This window comes from Labrus bergylta, chromosome 3, assembly GCF_963930695.1.
Source record: "Labrus bergylta chromosome 3, fLabBer1.1, whole genome shotgun sequence".
NCBI lineage: Eukaryota > Metazoa > Chordata > Actinopteri > Labriformes > Labridae > Labrus > Labrus bergylta.
In genome coordinates this window covers 34,004,469-34,025,622 of record NC_089197.1, presented here as the reverse complement: position 1 = coordinate 34,025,622, position 21,154 = coordinate 34,004,469, and the positions used below count along the sequence as shown (strand labels likewise).

General features: G+C 38.0%; 1 protein-coding gene across 2 annotated transcripts; it reads left to right on the top strand.

Annotated features, from left to right (window-relative positions):
- Window positions 1-755: 755 nt before the first annotated feature.
- Window positions 756-20,914, top strand: asb7 (ankyrin repeat and SOCS box containing 7). Of its 2 annotated transcripts, none has more exons than XM_065953188.1 (5): window positions 756-1,009; window positions 6,415-6,511; window positions 8,356-8,567; window positions 10,703-11,308; window positions 18,073-20,914. In XM_065953188.1, exons 2-5 carry the CDS (start codon window positions 6,474-6,476, stop codon window positions 18,210-18,212), a joined length of 996 nt encoding a protein of 331 aa, XP_065809260.1. In that variant the 5' UTR covers window positions 756-1,009; window positions 6,415-6,473; the 3' UTR covers window positions 18,213-20,914. The 2 variants fall into 2 exon arrangements, with proteins under 2 accessions (XP_065809260.1, XP_065809259.1); XM_065953187.1 differs by having other exon boundaries at window positions 756-1,013.
- The last annotated feature ends 240 nt before the right edge of the window (window positions 20,915-21,154 follow it).

Here is a 21,154-nt window from a genome sequence, read left to right as displayed (position 1 = left end):
TGTTGTTATCTTTTTGGAAGTGGATCGAAGCCAATCATGAAAATATTTCCATAGTTTATGAACTGTATCACAAACACAAGACAGTTCTGATGTCTCTAAATTTGCGCTGGATATGATAGGCCTAACAGGTTTCTGCTTCAAATTTAAATCTTGTTCTAATGAATTCAAGTGATGGTTGGGCCTTGATGACATAACATGCATTTCTTTTTATTTCGGAAGATTGGAGAATTGGGTATTTTAATTTTGTGGTTTCTGGGATCAATCATGCTCCTTGTTAAACCAAGATAGCCTGTAAATGATTTAACCAAATCTCAGCATTGTATTATTACACTTAGACTTAGACTTTTCTTTATTGTCATTCAAACTTGTACTTTACAGTGCAGATAAGAACGAAATTTCGTTGCATTTACTCGTTACTACAGGATAAAAACAGCAGCAAGTATTCACATAGATGTATAAAATTTCTATACAGATAAATATATTGCACGTTTGTGATGTATGTTATATTGTATTTTACAGTCCAGTGAGATAGTCCTGTGTGGGGTTCGAGGGGAATGGAGGGATTATTTTACTATTATTTATATCAAACTTTTGTGCAGAAAATTCAGCTAATTTATTTTTAAATCTGGTAAATGAGGCGTTTAAATGTTATTTAGATTGTTTAAATAATTGAACATGGGTGTTTTATGTCACTGCATTCTCTAAGGCAACCGAAGGGGGCAGTAACTGATGATGTCTGCCGTAAACTCCACCGTAGAAGAAGAAGGTGCCGTGTTTTTATTCTGAAGGATTGGAGGTGGAAGTTTTATTGTTTTTGCTGAGGGGTCAAACTTACAGAGACTTTTAGGTAAAGCTGATTGTTGAACAGCGACATGATGCCCAGCACTACAGTGACGGACATGTAGGGAACTTTTGAACAGATATTAATGAGCTTAAGTGTTTTCTTTGAGTCGAAGCAGCTTTGACTGCTTCTCATTCTTCCGTCTGATTGGCTGAGTTCACCGTGTCTGTCAGTAAGTCTTTGTTTTACTCTTTTCTGCTCTGTTTGTCAGTAAATACATGAAACCACCTTCATATCTTTATACTCTGTGTATTTACTTTCATGTGTTAACACTGAATAGAAAATGTCAACACAAGCTACCGAGCTACCGCTGCTGAGTTTGTTAGCTTGTCGGCTAAGCAGCGTTAGCTTACAAACCTGGGGTAATATTAGCTGAAATTAAAGGGTTTTTTTAGGGAATGTCATGTTTAAAATATGTCCTGCTTGTGTGAAACGTCTTTTTTTCGTTTGCTTACTAAGCTAGTTCGTTTTTTGTTGGTTATCGTTTTTTTTTCTCATTATGTTAGCAAATACAGCCATTCTTTTGTCCATTGTTTTTCATGTTTAAGCTAGCGACACAAGACTCATGATGTTTACTGTTAAATGTGCTGCACAGGTTTCTACCTGGTTAGGTTTCAGTCATTAGGTCGAAACGGGGCGTTAGCTGGTTTTTAAACCTGTGTTAAACAGGTAAGCTTTGAAGAGAGACGTCTTACTGTACTAGCAATCATCTCATCTTACTATGTTGTTTATATTATACCAATATATTAAGATAAGATATACTTTATTCATCCCAGCAGGGAAATGTAAGTGTTCCAGCAGCCAGCATACACACAAACACACAACACATATATACAAACACACAACACAACACATATATACACACAACACAACACATATATACAAACACACAACACATATATACACACAACACAACACATACACAACACATACACACATACACACAACACATATATACACACAAACACACAACACAACACATATATACAAACACACAACACATATATACACACAACACAACACATACACACAACACATACACACAACACAACACATACATACAAACACACAACACATACATACACAACACAACACATACACACAACACAACACAACACATACACACAAACACACAACACAACACATACATACAAACACACAACACAACACAAACACACAACACATACATACAAACACACAACACAACACACAAACACAACACATATATACAAACACACAACACAACACATGTATACAAACACACAACACAACACATATATACAAACACACAACACAACACATATATACAAACACACAACACAACACATATATACAAACACACAACACAACACATATATATACACAACACAACACATATATATACACACAACACAACACATATATACATACACACAACACAACACATATATACAAACACACAACACAACACATATATACAAACACACAACACAACACATATATATACACAACACAACACATATATACACACAACACAACACATATATACATACAAACACATATATACAAACACAACACATATATACAAACACACAACTCAACACATATACAAACACAACACATATATACAAACACACAACTCAACACATATATACAAACACAACACATATATACACACAACACAACACATATATACACACAACACAACACATATATATACACACAACACAACACATATATACATACACACAACACAACACATATATATATACAAACACACAACTCAACACATATATACAAACACATACACACAACACAACACATATATACAAACACACAACTCAACACATATACAAACACAACACATATATACAAACACACAACACAACACATACATACAAACACACAACTCAACACATATATACAAACACACAACACATATATACACACAACACATATATACATACAAACACACAACACATATATACAAACACACAACACAACACATATATACAAACACACAACACATATATACAAACACACAACACATATATACAAACACACAACACATATATACAAACACACAACTCAACACATATATACAAACACAACACATATATACAAACACACAACTCAACACATATATACATACAAACACATATATACAAACACAACACATATATATACACACAACACAACACATATATACATACAAACACATATATACAAACACAACACATATATACAAACACAACACATATATACAAACACACAACTCAACACATATATACAAACACAACACATATATACAAACACACAACTCAACACATATATACAAACACAACACATATATACACACAACACAACACATATATACACACAACACAACACATATATATACACACAACACAACACAACACATATATACATACACACAACACAACACATATATATATACAAACACACAACTCAACACATATATACAAACACATACACACAACACAACACATATATACAAACACACAACTCAACACATATACAAACACAACACATATATACAAACACACAACACAACACATACATACAAACACACAACTCAACACATATATACAAACACACAACACATATATACACACAACACATATATACATACAAACACACAACACATATATACAAACACACAACACAACACATACATACAAACACACAACTCAACACATATATACAAACACACAACACATATATACAAACACACAACACATATATACAAACACACAACTCAACACATATATACAAACACAACACATACATACAAACACACAACTCAACACATATATACAAACACACAACACATATATACAAACACAACACATATATACAAACACACAACACAACACATATATACAAACACACAACTCAACACATACATACAAACACACAACTCAACACATATATACAAACACACAACACATATATACACACAACACAACACATATATACATGCAAACACACAACACAACACATACACCCAACACAACACATATATACAAACACACAACACAACACATACAAACAAACAAACACACAACACATACATACAAACACACAACTCAACACATATATACAAACACACAACACATATATACACACAACACAACACATATATACATACAAACACACAACACAACACAACACATACACACAACACAACACATATATACAAACACACAACACAACACATACAAACAAACAAACACACAACACAACACATATATACAAACACACAACACAACACACATATACACATACAAACACACAACACAACACATGCGTACATGTCCCACCCATACAAAAAACATGAGCCCACAATACATAGCCAGGATAAAAAAGTGGTATGCATGGTCCATGTGCATTAGTAGCTGTTACTCAAAGATAACAGTACAAAATATGATAAATAAATAAAGAATTGTTATAAAAAAGCAGTCAGGTATGCAAAATACAGTTTGATATATGCAACTCAGGCTAAAGTTTAAATGTCTTCTGTCCTTATTTAAAGGGGAGTCGTTATAAAGTGCAATTGCAGTAGATAAAAAAGTATTTTTAAATCTGTCCTTTTTGCAGCTTAGCTGCCGTAGTGAGTAAAGGTTGTTAAAGTCGTCGATACTTTGATACTTTTCGATACTTTTCGATACTACATGTTTTTAAACGATCCAATATTTTTATTTTAATGATAAATAGTATTCTAAGTAGTTGTATCATGACATCGATATAAAAAAACTGCTGCACACTGTCTAAATTGCACAAAAACAACGTTTTTGCAGGAGTATGCCTCCTGGGTGTCTGAGACTTTTTTTTAAGTCACTGTGGCATCAAAATTGGTATCGATACCGTTAACCAAAACATACAGAAAGCAGCGGTCCATTCACATTTCTCAAGTCCTTTTGGCTTCTTATAAAGATGCAAAAGTTACGATTATGTGTCTTACAGCACTGTGTACATGTTGGTAATTAAAAAGCAAAGTAGAACAATGTTTTGCATATCAGTTTAATAAGACATGCTTAGGAGAGGATTGAGTCCATCCAATATTGCTGGGTATTATCAGATGACAATGATTAAAAGCACTCAGCCAAAACAGGCTTTTTCTATAAATTTCCTGCGTGGCAGGTTTGTCAAAATGTTTGATACTTCCATACTTTTTGATACCACGTGTTTGAAAACGATCAAATCTGTACAGTACTTGTGCACTGATTTCATTCTGCGTGTGTAGAAGCTGCAGTCCTTTTCTCACTGGTTGCTTCAAGCAAAAGAGAGAGAGATCATTGTCTAAATTGCGCAAATATACCCAAATGATGTGTAAAATTTAGACTGGTGTGCAAGAGTTTTCCTGCAACTTCTGGTGATTCAGCACGGTCATGGTTGGAATCCCTGTCAGACAGAAGCCTCTCTGTGATGAGTTTGGATGTTCTCCCCCGTGCATGTGCACAGTACACAGACATGTCAGTTGGTGACTCTATATTTCCTGTAGGTGTGAATGTGAGTGTGGTTGGTTTTCTTGTCTCTATATGTCAGACCTGTGATTGACTGGGGAACAGTCCAGGGTGTACCTCACCTCCCGCCCAATGACAGCTGGGATCGGCACCAGCCCCCCATGACCCCGAACGGGAAGTAGCGGTATAGATAATGGATGGATGGAAGTTGCCGCAACAGAAAGAGAGAGAACAGCCGTGGTCCATTCAAATTCACAGATCTACATACTGGCATTTTCCAAGTCCTTTTGGCGCCTCATAAAGATGGAAAAGTTAACTTTATGTATCTAATAGAGCTGTGTACATGTTGCTTTTAATAACAGAGGAGGGAAAGATTTTCCACATCTATTCCATGAGACATTAGTGTAGGAGAGGAATGATCAAGTAAACTCCTGCACAGGTTATCATTTTACAACAACCTTTGAAATGTTTTTAGCACCAAAACATTGCCAACATCGTCCTGCCCTTTAGACTGTGTGCAGGGAGTTTACTTGCAATTTTTATGATTAGAAAACAAGTAAAGACCCAGTATGTGCAGGACTTGTACTTTTGATGCTTTGGTATTGAAACATGTCACTGAAGATATGTCGATCTGTGTCTGTGATTACGTTAAAGGTTTTTATGTCTTTAACTTGTTTATTGTGTTGCTGCCCCTCTTGGCCAGGACACTCTTGTAAATGAGATTCTTAAATCTCAGTGAGGTTTTCCTGGTTTAATACATTCTAAATAAATAAAAAAATGGACAATGTTTTATTTTTCCTAGAATCATTTCTAGGTTTTACATTCTGTTATTGTAACAACTCCAGAGCAAATATTCATGTTGGTTGTTAGGTTTAACTTTTAAAAGAAAGCAGGATCCATTATTTTATAAGAAAACATGACTAATACGTGTTTGAGACAAAATCAGGGAAGAGATTTAAAAAAAAGAACAGTTTTGTCCACAGGCGGCCTCAAAATCAACATAAACCATGGACTTTAAAGTTGATAATCATGGCTGTTTGAAAATGTGAGTGTTCACAGTTTTCCACCTTGTCAGTCTTTTTCTTTTTTTTGTGTTTCTCTCCGCAGAGTGCCTCCTGTTTTCCCTCTCTGTGGTGCAGCTGTATATTTACAGGTGCAGCTCCGATATGACTAAGAGAAGCACGTCTCTGCAGCTTGTCAAAAGGTACGTTACTGTCCTTCTACTCGATTCATACTCGGATTCAAATAAAGAAACTAATGGGAAATCAATTAACATAAAAATGTAAACATTGCATGAAAAATATGCAATGAACCTTTTTTTCAAATGTTGTTCATACAACTCAGCTTCCAAAAGATGTTTTAAAAGATGTCAAAAGAAACAATGTGATGATTAATACTAGTAGAAGTTGTCTTTTTTTGGGGAAGCTCTTGCTTATTTCATGAGACAATGCCGACCCCCTTTTCTGGATGTATTACATCTGCATGGCTCCATGGAAAGAGTCCCAATAACTGACCTTCTTGCAGTCCTGACTTGTCACCCATTGAAAATATTTAGAGCATTATGAAACGTAAAATGAGACAAAGTAGTCCCTGAACGGTTGGAAAGCTGAAATCCTGCAGGAGGAGAGATGGAGAGAGAAAAAGTGGAGCTACATGTGTCTTCATAAACTTGTTACTATGTCACGTAAACGTCATCGACTATTACTAAATCATAACTCATCGTGTCTCTGCAGGTGTAGCTGCTTACAGTGAACAAACAGCAGCACATCCACTCCGTTATGTGGTCACAGAATTAACAAGCACTGTGAATACACTCATGTTTAGTCTGTGATTGAGAGTCTGCTCCGAGCGACATGCCGGTGCCATGTGTAACAGCAGCAGTGTGACCTGTAGCCTGAACTCTTTCACATGCAGGGGACACACACACTCTCTGACTACTCATGGAGATATGAGACAGACTTTTGTTGTACATTAGTCATGGGAATAAGAAATCTGACGGTTTGGGGTTTGCCTGGTAAAACAAGATTGAAAGTGAAAAGATGTGCTTCAGCTCACTTGACTGACACCCCGCGTCTGTGAGATGTGACCATTGTGCATGCGCAAAACGAATTGTGAAATGCGATATCGTTCAGCCCTTATCGTTACCACGATGAGAGCGCAGAGCGAGAGAAGAAATGCTGACAGCACGGAGCTGCTACTCTTTATGGGTGTGTTTACACCTTCAAATCATTCCTGTTTATGTTCTTGTTGTAAACTTGACACGGAGCAGACAGCGGGAGCAAATGATGCACCTTTCATGTGGCATTTAGCTCCAGCTTGCTCATTCTGTAGTGCATTCACCCCTCAGTCTTCTGTTGGGATAATAAATATGAGAATAATGTCTCCACAGGTTGCCAGTTATTTAGTCTCTACTTTATTCGTCATGGCATTGTGAACATTGATTTTAACATACTGGTAATTGGTATGTTTATCATTTAAGTTTTATTACTAATTTGACAGGAAAAAAATGTATCATCCCAAATTTTGTTGACATTATGAACTCAGCTTCAGTTCCTTTCAGTCTCCATATTATTGATGATGATGATGATGATGGTTGTGACGATGGTTTTTGTTTGATAACGACGACTTATAAGATGGTTTCTATACTGATTAGAGCTCTCAAGAACTGCCCTCAATGTTGTGCTTTGCCTCTGGTCACTTCCTGTCAGCACCTGTGTGTCCAATCAGACTCAAAGCTGATCGTTTGCTCTTACTGACATTGTTCCCTTTTTTCTAGATCCTTGCTTGTGTTGTACTTACTCTCTGATGTACGTCGCTTTGGATAAAAGCATCTGCTAAGTGAATTGTAGAATTGTAGTGCCGACAATATGCAGGAGTTCACCGTCTTGTTGTGCAGGGTAACTGTCTGCCAGGTGTGCATAGGACTCAAGGAAAGTCTGAAACTTGTAGTATTTTGAAAGGTAGAATCAGAAGTTCTATTTCAGCAGAAATCCCCCCCCCCCTGATGTTCAGCACAAGTAAACATTCTCTCTCCCCCCAATGTGAAAGGATGCTGAACCATCAATGCAGAAGGAACCCTGAGCTTCATGAGGAGCTGCAGATTCAGGCTGCCGTGGCAGCGGGGGACGTCTACACCGTCCGGAGGATGCTGGAGCAAGGATACTCGCCGAAGATCCGAGACGCCAACGGCTGGACGCTGCTTCACTTCTCTGCTGCCAAAGGGAAGGAGAGATGTGTGCGAGTCTTTCTGGAGCATGGAGGTCAGACACACTGACACACACACACACACACACACACACACTCTGTCTCTTTTTTATTATGCTGTACAAACACTAGAGGGCCTTATAATACAGGAGGATTCAAATCCATGGGAGCAGAAAGACTTCAAAGTGTTGAACAAACATGTAGAGTCAGAGAACGGATTCAAACAAATTGTGTTTGTAAAAAAAAATATATATCAGACTCAGAATTATCTGCATTCTATACATGTATGAAATTGGATTTTATTTATTTGTTGGTCTCAATAAGTGTTGAAAAAAAGAAGAATATGGAAAATGTTTTTAAATGTAAGCCCGTTCTTTTTTTCTAAAATCTGGATTTAAAATACAAGCAGAGTGTTTTTCATGTTTGGAGTGCAGGTCAGCGATTTGTCCTATTTTAATGGCTACAAATGGTTTCACACTGAATGATTTGCAAAGGTCTCATGATTTCATGGAAAGTTTACTCACAATTTTCAGTATTTAAACACAAGAAATTATGCAATATTCATGAGAGCATCCCATCTGGGTACTTTGCCCAAACGATGCTGGCCACGCCCCTTTCTGAGTGAAATCATTCCATCTGAATGAATGGCCGTTAATGGAAAAGTTGGGGTCTTTACCGATTTAAAGTCTTAAAAAAATAAAACCGTACTTTAAAACTGCAAGTATGAGCCTAAATCTGATGACCAGTGATGTAAACATTTAAAATATGACATTTCTGAACAGAGATCGGCATCATAACGGTGATGAACCGTGTACGTGAGTGTCTGTTCAATCTCTCTCCGTCAAACTGCTCAAACGAGTCATCAGAGGAGTCATAAACTGACTTTAAACACCTGATGAGTAATTATTAACCGTGTTACCTGAGAGGGATCTTTATTTTTAAATATTTATTTGTAATAGTTTCTAACAGTGTTCATAGCTGTAATGGAGAGGTTACAGACGTTTACATAAGCTCTGAGTTATCAGCTGATTTAGAAAAGAATAACATGTAAAGTCACCTGGATGACATTAAAACCTTTTGTATTCATAGTGAGTGTAAATAATGACGAGTGGGGCGAGACGAGGTGTTATATCGAGCTAGCAAACTTTTTATTTTGACATTTATTTTTCAGTAAGAGGATTTGGTGTAGTGTTCCTTCGTTTAGAGACATTTTCACCAACATATTTATGTGACGTGACAGTTGAAGTGTTGTTAATACGTTAGTGAATGAAAGGTTTAAAGAATCTGTTAACAGACTCCTCTTCTGCTTTAAAGCTAGCAGGAACATGACAGCGGTCCCACAATTTACCACTTTAATACTCTCTAGTTTCGGTCCAAACACACACAGCTCTTCTTTTACCCTCCTTTGTCCCGATACTAAATTGTATTTTTAAAATAGTTTGAAGTACAAAAAGCTTTACAATCGCATTTAATCTCACAGCTACCAGTGTTTTCTAATCTACCGCCGATACATTCTCAGGGCTTGTTTTTACCCAAACGGGGGCATGGTCACTCTGGCGAGCCGGAAGTGACGTTCGACTGCTCTTATAAATTGGGTTGTTTGTTTTTGTTGCCCTGGTAACAAACTAGTATGAATTTCTTTAATCTTTTACTAGAACCAGCTCTATGTTTAAAACAACCCTAACGTACTAACAGCTGCTGTTTAATGTGTGTGCGGGGGAAAATGTACAGATCTGCTTCTAAGAACTGCAAACAATCACTGAAATTAATCATTAAATGTATCCCAATACATCCCTCATGAAGTTTTAGTGTATTGATTAATTTCAAAATACCTTGATGCTCTGTAAAATAAAGAAAAGTCATACTTTTTAAAGATGTAATTAATAATGAAAATGTGTGGTCTGAACTCTTTTGTAGTATGCATCTTAAGAAACACAACACCTCCTTATGTTGTAGAATCATGTCAGAATTGAAAATGTGCTGGTGTGCTCTTTAGTGTGGATTAATCAGGATCTTTATGAAACCTTCACATGTTAAAAAAATCCATCACCAGCAGAGAGGAGGATCTTTGTGGCAGAAGAAATAGAAAGTGGACTGTAGAGTTGATGATTATTTATCACAATCTGTGCGATCATCTCCTGCAGTATCTGACTGTTCTCTGAACCCCCCTCTCTGCCCCCTCTGTGTGCAGCCGACCCCACAGTGAAAGACTTCATCGGAGGCTTCACAGCTCTCCACTACGCTGCCATGCACGGAAGAGCACGCATCGCTCGACTGATGCTGGAATCGGAGTTTCGCAGTGACATTATAAACGCAAAGAGCAATGACGGCTGGACGCCGCTGCACGTGGCCGCCCACTACGGCAGAGACTCGTTTGTGCGCCTCCTCCTCGAGTTCAGGGCCGAGGTGGACCCGCTGAGCGACAAAGGCACCACGCCGCTGCAGTTGGCCATCATCCGCGAGCGCTCCAGCTGCGTGCGGATCCTGCTGGACCACAGCGCCAACATTGACATTCAAAACGGCTTCCTGCTGCGATACGCCGTCATCAAAGGCAACCACTCGTACTGCCGCATGTTTCTGCAGAGGGGAGCGGACACTAACCTGGGACGCCTTGAAGACGGTCAGACACCCCTGCACCTGTCGGCCCTCAGGGATGACGTGTTGTGTGCCCAGATGCTCTACATGTATGGGGCCGACATCAACACCAGGAACTATGAGGGCCAGACGCCGGTAGCTGTTTCTGTTAGCATGTCCGGGATCAGCCGGCCGTGTCTGGACTTTCTGCAGGAGGTCACAAGTGAGTCACAACTTCACACTCATCATCACACACACCTGTTCCACTGTGGGAGTGAGAACAGTAAACACACTGATATCACCCAAAAAAAAACAGTAAGTCAACAAAGTGCATCAATAATAACCATGTTTACAATAAAAATAAGGGATATCAGAATCAGAAATACTTTATTAAATTTGTTTGCTTCAGTTGCTCATAACACCAAAAATCAGTAGGAAGTACAGACAAGTTCACTATATAAAATAAAAATAGTAATAACAATATAATAAGCATAAGTACCAAGTGAAAGCAATAATAAAGTAGTATAAGTAATAAGCTATGTTCAAGCGCAGGTAATTGAAAATATAAACAATATTTACAAATCTGAATATACACTGATGGATTGTGTCGATATTGCACGGTTCATGTATAGATTGCACTTTTGATGTATAAATATTGTCCAATAGATTGCACAGTTTTAGTAGAGAAATGATAACATGTTTCATAAAAACTTGAAAGGATGCCCAGTAGTTTTTAACTTGAGCTGAGTCTAGAGGTACAGAACGTTTTCAAAATGCTCCAGTAGATTTCTCGAGTGGTGATGAAACAGCTGCATTATAATCCACTGACAGTTGTTGTTTTTGTCACAGACCGGCTCACGTCTTTATTTTAAGTGTCTCGACATTACAGAGAGGTTTCCCTATAGACGTCGTCCTTTCTGTTGAGGAAGAAGATTTTTTTATTTTTTTTATTAAAATAAAAATAGCTTTTTAATACACTTAGATACCTTGTGTTTTAAAATGTTAATATCTCTATAATTTTGATTATTAATAGTATTTAAAAAAGAACAAATCAGAATTTCAGTCATATTTTAACCCAAGCTGAGAGAAAGAGAGAGACCATTGTCTTAATTGTACTAATACATTGGCAACATTTTTCTAAACGTTGCTGATGTATTTGTGCAATTTAGACACAAGTTTGCCTGCAATTTTTAGTAATTCAAAACAACATAACCCTTCACTTTTCAACATCAGAGGCATGTGCAAGTACTTAAACTATACAGCTCTGACTACTAGACAGAAACACCCCTGGGTGCTGACGTGAATATTTTGTACCTGACACGAGGAGGACAGTTTAGTAGAAATGTTTGTAGTTGACGGCAGAGAGTATTGGACTTGAATGAAGGCCAAAACCAGGTGAACTTCTGCGTGCGTTATTTCAGATGATGACTGTGATACACTGCTCACTTTCACAATCATTTTAGCAGTTGTAAGTATGAGATTCATCACAATGTGTGAATGTGTGCTAAATCTTGTGACAGATGTCCCGGTGAAAAAGACGTTTAATCCAAGTCTTCAAATAGTCGTAGAAAACACAGTCATGTTTGAACCTGTTTAAAACATCTTTCAGTGATGTCCACAGATACTTCTTAAACAGCTTTTAAACAGGCTCACTGGGCGCAGTCATTTCAACCTGAACATTTAGAAAATGATGAATTATAAACACCAGAATTTACTCCTTTACTTTGAAAATGAACACTATGATTTGAAGCCAGAATATGAGCCCACGTTACCGGCTTGTTCAGTATGAGTAATCAGCATGAAAAGAAATGTGAGGGATGGGTGGGGTTGATTCCCATTTAATGCAAAAAGTGACAGAGGTTTTTTATTGTAATCTGAGAGGAGGGAAAAAAGTGAGACATGTAAAGAGAGAAACACGAGGTCATAATGAACAGTGTTCAGCCGCAGAACAATCCCAGGTAGGATGAACAGGAGAGCACATTACCTGAAGCATTCTGATTTACAGGGAACAATGGCTGCATTCCTCCTGCCCCCTCAACTTTGATATCAAAGATATCAAAGGGCTGTTCTCTGATTCTGACAAGGCCTTTCAGAGACTCCAAACCCTCAGACAGATCACATATCTGCTGCCTTATTGATTACACCTCTGCTCCTGGATTAACTCATACACCATGAAAGGCTTGTCCCATACCGAGTGACAGGCACCCAGCTCTTTTCAACAGCTGCACACGTCAGTGCTGCTCCCTGCAGCTTTTTCTCATGTCACACACTGAAACAGGACCTACCTCTCTGTTTTATCCTGGACCTGGTAGGCGAGTAAACCTAATGCAGGGAGTAGTGGGGGAATCTACTAAGACAGTTAAAATATTATTTTCCTATCCCCCCATGACCCTGAACAGGATAAGAGTGATGGATAATGGGACAATTAATTCATGTTGACTGGACAGTTTAGAGGCTGCAGAGGAATCATTGTCTGTGAAGAGATTGATTTGAGCTTCTCTTTTCTCTCTAGACACTTGAATTTTCTTTTCTTCAGTGATGCACAAAACACACCAACAAAGTGTTTTTATTAATCAGGATTTTGTTTCCTACAGAGTTATATGGATTTAAATTGTATAAAAGTGTTGGCCAACTATAGACTATACCTGGGTGTGCCTCTCACTCAGGTATATTTAAGGCCGCCCCGGTGTTTTTTACGACTATTTTTACATTTGATCTTTTTTTTTATCTGTAAGGGTCGCCATCAGAGATCGACAAACTAGTGGATGAACTGCAGATGCTCTCACACACACTCTGATAAAACACAAAGTTTTTCTTGCCACTGTAACATTTTCTAAATGTTGCTACGCTCATGATAGATTAAGCAGGGTCTTTGTAATATAGCATTAAGTAAGATATTTTACCTGCTTTTTGTAAAGCGTCTCGAGATAAGACTTGTTTGATGCTTTGAGTGGCGTCTATGTGCTCTGCAGGGGATCAGAGAGCGAGAGGTCTCTATTTGAATGTACAGTAGGTCTTTAATTTATGATTATTTTAATAATCAATTCATCTAGAGATTTTTTTTTTTTTTTCCATAACTTTATTCAAAAACAGAACACAGACACCGTAGTTGCATGAACATCCCTTAGCTGTAAAATAAAATAAATTCTACATAATTACTTGAAAAAACTAAATGACAAACTAAATGTCGAGAGGCTTTGTTACATTGAAGCTTTACCATGCCATGGACCAGCACAAAAAATACAAATATAAACTCCACAACGTGTTTAAAACAGTTTTGCTTTCCTTCACTCCTCAACCACGTAAATACACACTTTAAGATTATACTGATGACAAAATACTGATATACTTTGAATTACTTTTAAAAGGTGACTTATATTATGAAACCATCAAGACTTCAGTCCCTCACTGCTTGTCCAGATTATCTAAAATCTTTTTAAAGCTTGTTGTTGCATTCGGTGATCATCTCTCTGTTGCTATCATTCACTGACTCACACACACTCCTCTGCTCCTCTTGCTGTCTGTCTGGCAGAACACACACATCTGTCCTTTCTCCTGCTTTTATTTGAACCTTTTTCACACATACAGAAATCTCCTGAAAAACTCTGGGAGATTTGGTTTAGGGTCTTTTTTTTCACGCAGACTTTACCCGGAGTTTCTCCGGCCAGATGTCTGAACACGGCTGAATATACTCCGGAGATTTCAACTCGAGCCAATAGAAAGAGAATGACGTTTATATACAGTGACCGGCTAAAGTGTCTGCACGCGACTACTACGATCTCCGTGCACGTAATTAAATGGCTGCATTATGTTTTTGGTTCTGATGACGTCTTACCTCAGGAAATCCCCCCCACTCTCTTAGTTTTGCTTCATTATAACAGCTGTTATAATTTAAACGTAAAATGACTAATAACAAACGTTTTAAAACCAGAGTTGTTGTGTTTTTTTGGGTGTTTACTGCTACTGTTTGAAAGAAAATATTATATATATTTTTTCATATTTTCTTGCTTTTTCGTCCTTTGCCAATCTCTGATAGTAGGCTGTTCCTCAATAGGTTAGTTAAATGAATAGTTTTCCACTGGGTCATGATGTAGGAGGATGTTTTGAGATTCCATCTCAGTACAGTGAATGTCAGTGGATGGCCTCAGATTAACAGTTTAATGTCATGCAGTCCATTGAGCTGGAACCCCGCCCTCCCACCTACAGAGTGTTGAGGTGATTCTGTGTCTGTGCCCGAGGCATCAGGCTGATAACACACATCACTTCCTGGAAACAAGGTTGTTCCTTCCTGCCTGTTTGCATCCAGCTGATAACACAGTGGATGTGAACATTTACTGCATGTGGATAGATGTTTGAAAACTGTACAAGAAGTTTGAAGCTTCACGTGATGTACAATTTTGGGAGATTCAGTGACAATGTTCCCACTAGAAGAAGCCAAAGTCAGAATTGTAAAACCACTACACAAACTCTTGATTTACTTGTATCCTAATTCTGATTTATTGAGGACCAATCAGATTAGAGAGAAGAGTTGGTAGAGCAGTGAAATACATTATATTTTCATTGCCATCCCGGGGAGACCATTATCAGTTCACTGATCAGCTGACATTTTCTCTAAAAACAAATTCTAGGAAGATCAGACCTTACCTGTCAGAACACGCTACACAGCTCCTGGTACAGACTCTTGTGATATCACACATCGACTATTTCAACTCTCTACTGGCAGATCTTCCTACATGCACTATCAAACCTCTGCAAATGATACAAAATGGTCTTCAACCTTCCTAAAAGGGCACATGTCACTCCGCTGTTCATCTCCTTACATTGGCTCCCAGTTACTGCTCGCATCAAATTTAAAACTCTGCTGCTTGCTTACAAAACAGACACAAAAACGTCTCCTCCTTACTTTAACTCTCTGATCTAGGTCTACACTCCCTCCCACCCATTACACTCTGCCAATGAAAGGCATCTGATCCAACCTTCACAGCAGGGTCCAAAGTCTCTGACTAGACTCTTCTCCTCTGTCGCCCCCCGCTGGTGGAATGAACTTCCAAACTCCATTGGATCTGCAGAGTCCCTCTGCACCTTTAAGAAAAAGCTAAAGACCCAGCTCTTTCATGAATACCTACTAACTTAATGATGATAGTCTCCATATTATTGATGATGATGATGGTAATGACGATGGTTTTTGTTTGATAACGATGACTTATAAGATGGTTTCTATACTGATTATCAAGAACTGCCATCAATGTTGTGCTTTGCCTCTGGTCACTTCCTGTCAGCACCTGTGAGTCCAATCAGACTCAAAGCTGATCGTTTGCTCTTACTGACATTGTTCCATTTTTTTCTAGATCCTTGCTTGTGTTGTACTTACTCTCTGATGTACGTCGCTTTGGATAAAAGCGTCTGCTAAGTGAATTGGAGAATTCATACTTGTCATGCAATTTCTGTATTTTTAATGATCAGTAGAATCGAAACGTACAGAAGCTTTTAAAAAAGCTACAGATCTTCAGTGATATTTTTAAGCACAAGTTCCCAAGAGAGAGGAAGAGAGAGATAGTAAGAGAGCAGTGATTGTCAATTCAGATTCATAAGGTGGCAAATTGTGGTGTTCCTCAGGTCCGTTTGGTGTCTCAATGACTCAAAAGTAACTTGTGTTTCTTAAACAGACGGAGGTCAGAGGAGGTGAGAGCACAGTTTATAATTCAAATAAATTCATTACCAAATATTGAGTGTCTAGGACTTTTTTTTCATTGTTGTTGCTGTGGTATCAAATCAGGTATCTATATCGTCTGTACTGTATGCGTTTCAAAGTTTACACTGGTATTGTGACGTTTTACACATGCATCATCAGTGATGTTGGTCAAACAGACGTCGTAATTAGGGGTGGGAATCTTTCAGTATCTCTTGACACAACTCAATTTAAAAATCCCTCTTACCTCTGAGATTGCAGAATCTAAAGTGTGCTCTAATGGTTGCCTTTTAATGGAAATGGGACGGACTGAAGTCCTTGTTGCACCACAGACAGTACAGGCAGTACATAAACATGGCAGACACAGTCATACATTACAGACACTGAGCGCTTGCTCATGTTTGCCAAACGACTGACGACCCAGGAGCGTCTAACTCTCTTCAGCGTTGTTGCATTGAGTAGATTACCAAAGGCGAGCTTAAACTGGCTGCTGGTGAAAATTCAACGTAAGAAACTACGTTTTGACAAATAGATTGTGAAACATTTCAAATAGATTCTGAATCTTAGAAATAATTAATTGTGATTTTGACATGAATCGATTGAATATTTCCACACTTCTACTGGTCATTTCATTCACTGTTCATGAGCAAACAGGAGCTGGAAGAATAAAACTTATAATACCTGCCCCTTTCCTAATAACACAAGATACTGTTTAACAGAATAAGATGGCTAACCTGTTGTTTTCTCTTTCTTTCACAAAACAAAAAATAGATCAACAATATACAATCAGTTAGATTAACTCAATACATTCACAATTTCCCAGAACCTTTTCTTTATACATTCTTTTAAATTGAATGATCTCAAAATAAAAAATGTTGACTCTGAGGTCTGTGTGTATTAGAGGCAGTATGGTGAACACACGGTGTCTGAATGAAGCTTCACTTCACACCTTTTATACTTTGTCTGGATTTGTCAACTTCGTTGTTGTTTTTTTTACCAGCAACGGAAATTATCAACGTTGGTCTCTTAGCCACCTCAACTGGTAGAGTAACTGAAAAAAGAAACATTTGGATTTAATTTGATTGTTTTTACAACATCTGAGGCGGTTTGACCACTACCTGAAGGACAAAAGAAGTGAAACATTACCCAAGTAGTCAACACTTTGACCATCCAGATAAAAGTCTATTTCTTGCCTTCTTTCATCAGAGACACAAATATAGCTCATCCTCAATGATCATAAATCATTTAACAAACGTTCCTTTTCCTCTGTGTAAAACATCTTTCTGTTCCTCTTTCAGGACAACCTCGGACTCTACAAGACATGTGTCGAATAAAAATCCGCCACTGCATCGGCCTTCAGAGCTTGAAATTCCTGGAGGAGCTACCGATTGCGAAGGTCATGAAAGACTACTTAAAACACAAGTTTGACAATGTGTGAACGAGGAGAGGAGAGGCGGACTAAAAAACTCTGTGCTGTCATATTTAAAGACTATGCAATAACCCTGCTCCTCGTGTGGAGGAGACGTCCATGAGCTCAAGTCCACTTTGTTCATCCAGTACAACACATTCAACAGTTCTCATGATCCTCATTTGAGCCTTCTGATCTCAGAACAGGTGCTTAAGGAGTCAAAGAAGTCCACCTCATGTGAACATTTCCAACGGTTGTTGTCAGGAAAAAAGGAAAACCTCAATTCAGTGGAGAAAGCATTGTTACTGTGGTTACCAAGAAAATGTGCATGTTCTCCTTGCTGGGTTGGATCATATAGTAAAACAACTCCCTGACTTTGTTCTATTGATTGAATATGAATCATTAAATAGCCAAAAAAAAGCACTTATGATGTGCACAGTGCCAACTAGTTAGGAGTCTGCCCTGCATGAGCATGAGCAGATCATGTCAGCAGACCTCTGTTTTCTTTTTTTTATAAACCGTAAAGTGGATTGAAATGTGAAGTTAAGGACTGCTGCAGGGTGCTCGGACAAAGTCAGGGTGTGTTTCTCACACTAAACACACTGGATTGGATTTACTCAAATTAAATGTGTCAGAATATTCATTGCATTTCTATGCCAAGTGCTTTAAAACAATACGATCTCTGTTGTTTTAATAATCAATAGTATCACAAAACTGCTGATCTTTAGTCACACGTTTAACCTGGGCTGCTGCGAACAAAAGAGAGAGAGAGAACTGTCTACATTGCACAAAATCATTGGCAACATTTCCAATGTATGTGTGCAGTTTAGATCTCTCTCTCTCTCTCTCTCTCTCTCTCTCTCTCTCTCTCTCTCTCTCTCTCTCTCTCTCTCTCTCTCTCTCTCTCTCTCTCTCTCTCTCTCTCAAAGCTTCAGTACGTTTCAATACTATTGATAATTAAAATAACGATGAGAGATGAAGGTTTGTGTGTAAAAATCAGGACATTCCCTATCAGCTTCCTCAGTGTGCTGCAAAAACAAGAAATGACCTAATATTGGGTGTCTAGGACTTCCATTTTTGTTGCCATGGTATCGTAACTGGTATCAATAAGGTTATGTTTACTATAATTAATTCCAACATTTTCAAACCCTGGAACGTATTTTAAACACATTTGTGTGAACAAAGTTTAGGGACGGCTTCAGTTGAAAATTACACATCGATGGTCTTCTGTCTTATATAAATTAGTATTTAAAACTCTAAAATCACACAATGGTACAAATGAAAGAAAGGATTGAGGAAGCAGTAGATGAGCAACTCCTGTGTGATGTAAGATAACATCAAGGTAACAGGATCCTTTCTGTAATGTTGTCAAACTCTTGATGACAATCCGTGCCTGTCTGTAACAAAAAAAAAAACTTTAGTGGACAGACTTGGATCCGGCACAAGATGAAGACTGTTTTTTTCTTCTACCCATCAGTCAAAAATCAAACTACTGGAAAGTCTCACTGGTTTATGAGACTCTGGACTTTGGTTTCAACTGTCTTCCTGTTTGTTCATCAGTCAACAACATGCAGTTTCTGTGCAGCTGTTCAGCCCTGTTAGTACCATCTGTCTTCACCATGGGGAGTGTGTACTCCTGCTAGCTACCTGTATCGTGCGCTAGTTAAGCTGACAGTTTATGGTAACGTTCATCGTTGTGAAGTACAGACCATACAGCCGGCGAGTCTTTCTTCTCCACCTCCTCTGGCCACTTGTTTTCTTTGCCATCAAACCCGCACTACACCAGGTTTATTTACTCAACAGTGTACCACCCTTTTTTTTTCAAATGCACCATTCTGACCTCATGAGGGAGAAAAGATGGTAACAAGTGGCGCTGCCTGCCTGGTCCACATAGCTTTGTATTCCAGCACGCCTTGCGCAGAGAAGCGGAGCTTACAATTTGTTATTCACCCCCCAATCATTGTGTATTGTGTCAGGTGGCATGCAGTAGGTGATGGTGACAATTACTGTTATGACGGGGGCATGACTCAGCATTTTATACTGGTTGCGTCGGTGTATAGGACACAGCCAACATTTTAGATTGTCAGACGTGTATTTTTTCATACATATTTTTATTTTACGGTAGATCTCAGGTTTAAAAACAATAATAATAATTCACACGAACATTTCTTTTCATAATAACACGAGCAAGAATATGACATGCTCATGTTTTTGTGAACTCAGTGCAATGCTTCTCGAGGCCGATCTGTTCTGCTTTCCTCTACTATAATTCAAGTTATCAATTTCTACTCCCATGTGTTTGAGTTCAGAGTGAGAGCGTGGCGACTCGTGTTCTCAAAGCACCAACGTCTACTCATGTCAGCCGCTGTCGATGAAATCATGAGTAAGACAACATTAACACACTATCTCTAGAAGCTACAGTCGATGTAAATACGTTACAACAGATATTTTTGTAGAGTTTATTTAAGCAATGACCTCTGGTATTCTTAATGTATTTAAAGTTTGGAAAGTGTTGTGATCTGTTTGGTGTGTATTTCTTTTTCTGTGTGTCTGATTGAAACACTTTGTTGTACAAAAAATAATTTGGAATCAAGTGTTTATTCATTTTTAAAGCAGAAATGTTGGGTGCTTTCTTAAAATTCATCATCTCTTGCAGGAAACTCTTGTGGAGATTATACTGTGAATTTTTCATTTTGACAATTTAAAATAAAATGTAGGATTTGGGGCTTGAATGCTGTCTACACATGATTTCTTTTTGTGCTTAAGTTATATTTTATAAGGCTCTGACGTTGTTGGGGTTTTATTTTTTACAAAGTTGAGCTGCGTTTTCATGTTTGTTTTTATTTTATTTTTTTAAACTTGCATGTCAGTCTGTTCAGGTAAACGAAGAAATTGGATGAAAAATGTGTTTTCATTAGACTTTATACATACAGGCAGTGTTTAACACAGGACAGACAAAAATGATGTTGAAT

Excerpts from the sequence above, each read along its gene's own strand:
- asb7 (XM_065953188.1), top strand. The coding sequence starts at position 6,474 with ATGACTAAGAGAAGCACGTCTCTGCAGCTTGTCAAAAG. Across the intron at positions 8,568-10,702 it reads AGTCTTTCTGGAGCATGGAG|CCGACCCCACAGTGAAAGAC; the intron begins GTCAGACACACT and ends CTCTGTGTGCAG. Across the intron at positions 11,309-18,072 it reads CTTTCTGCAGGAGGTCACAA|GACAACCTCGGACTCTACAA; the intron begins GTGAGTCACAAC and ends TTCCTCTTTCAG.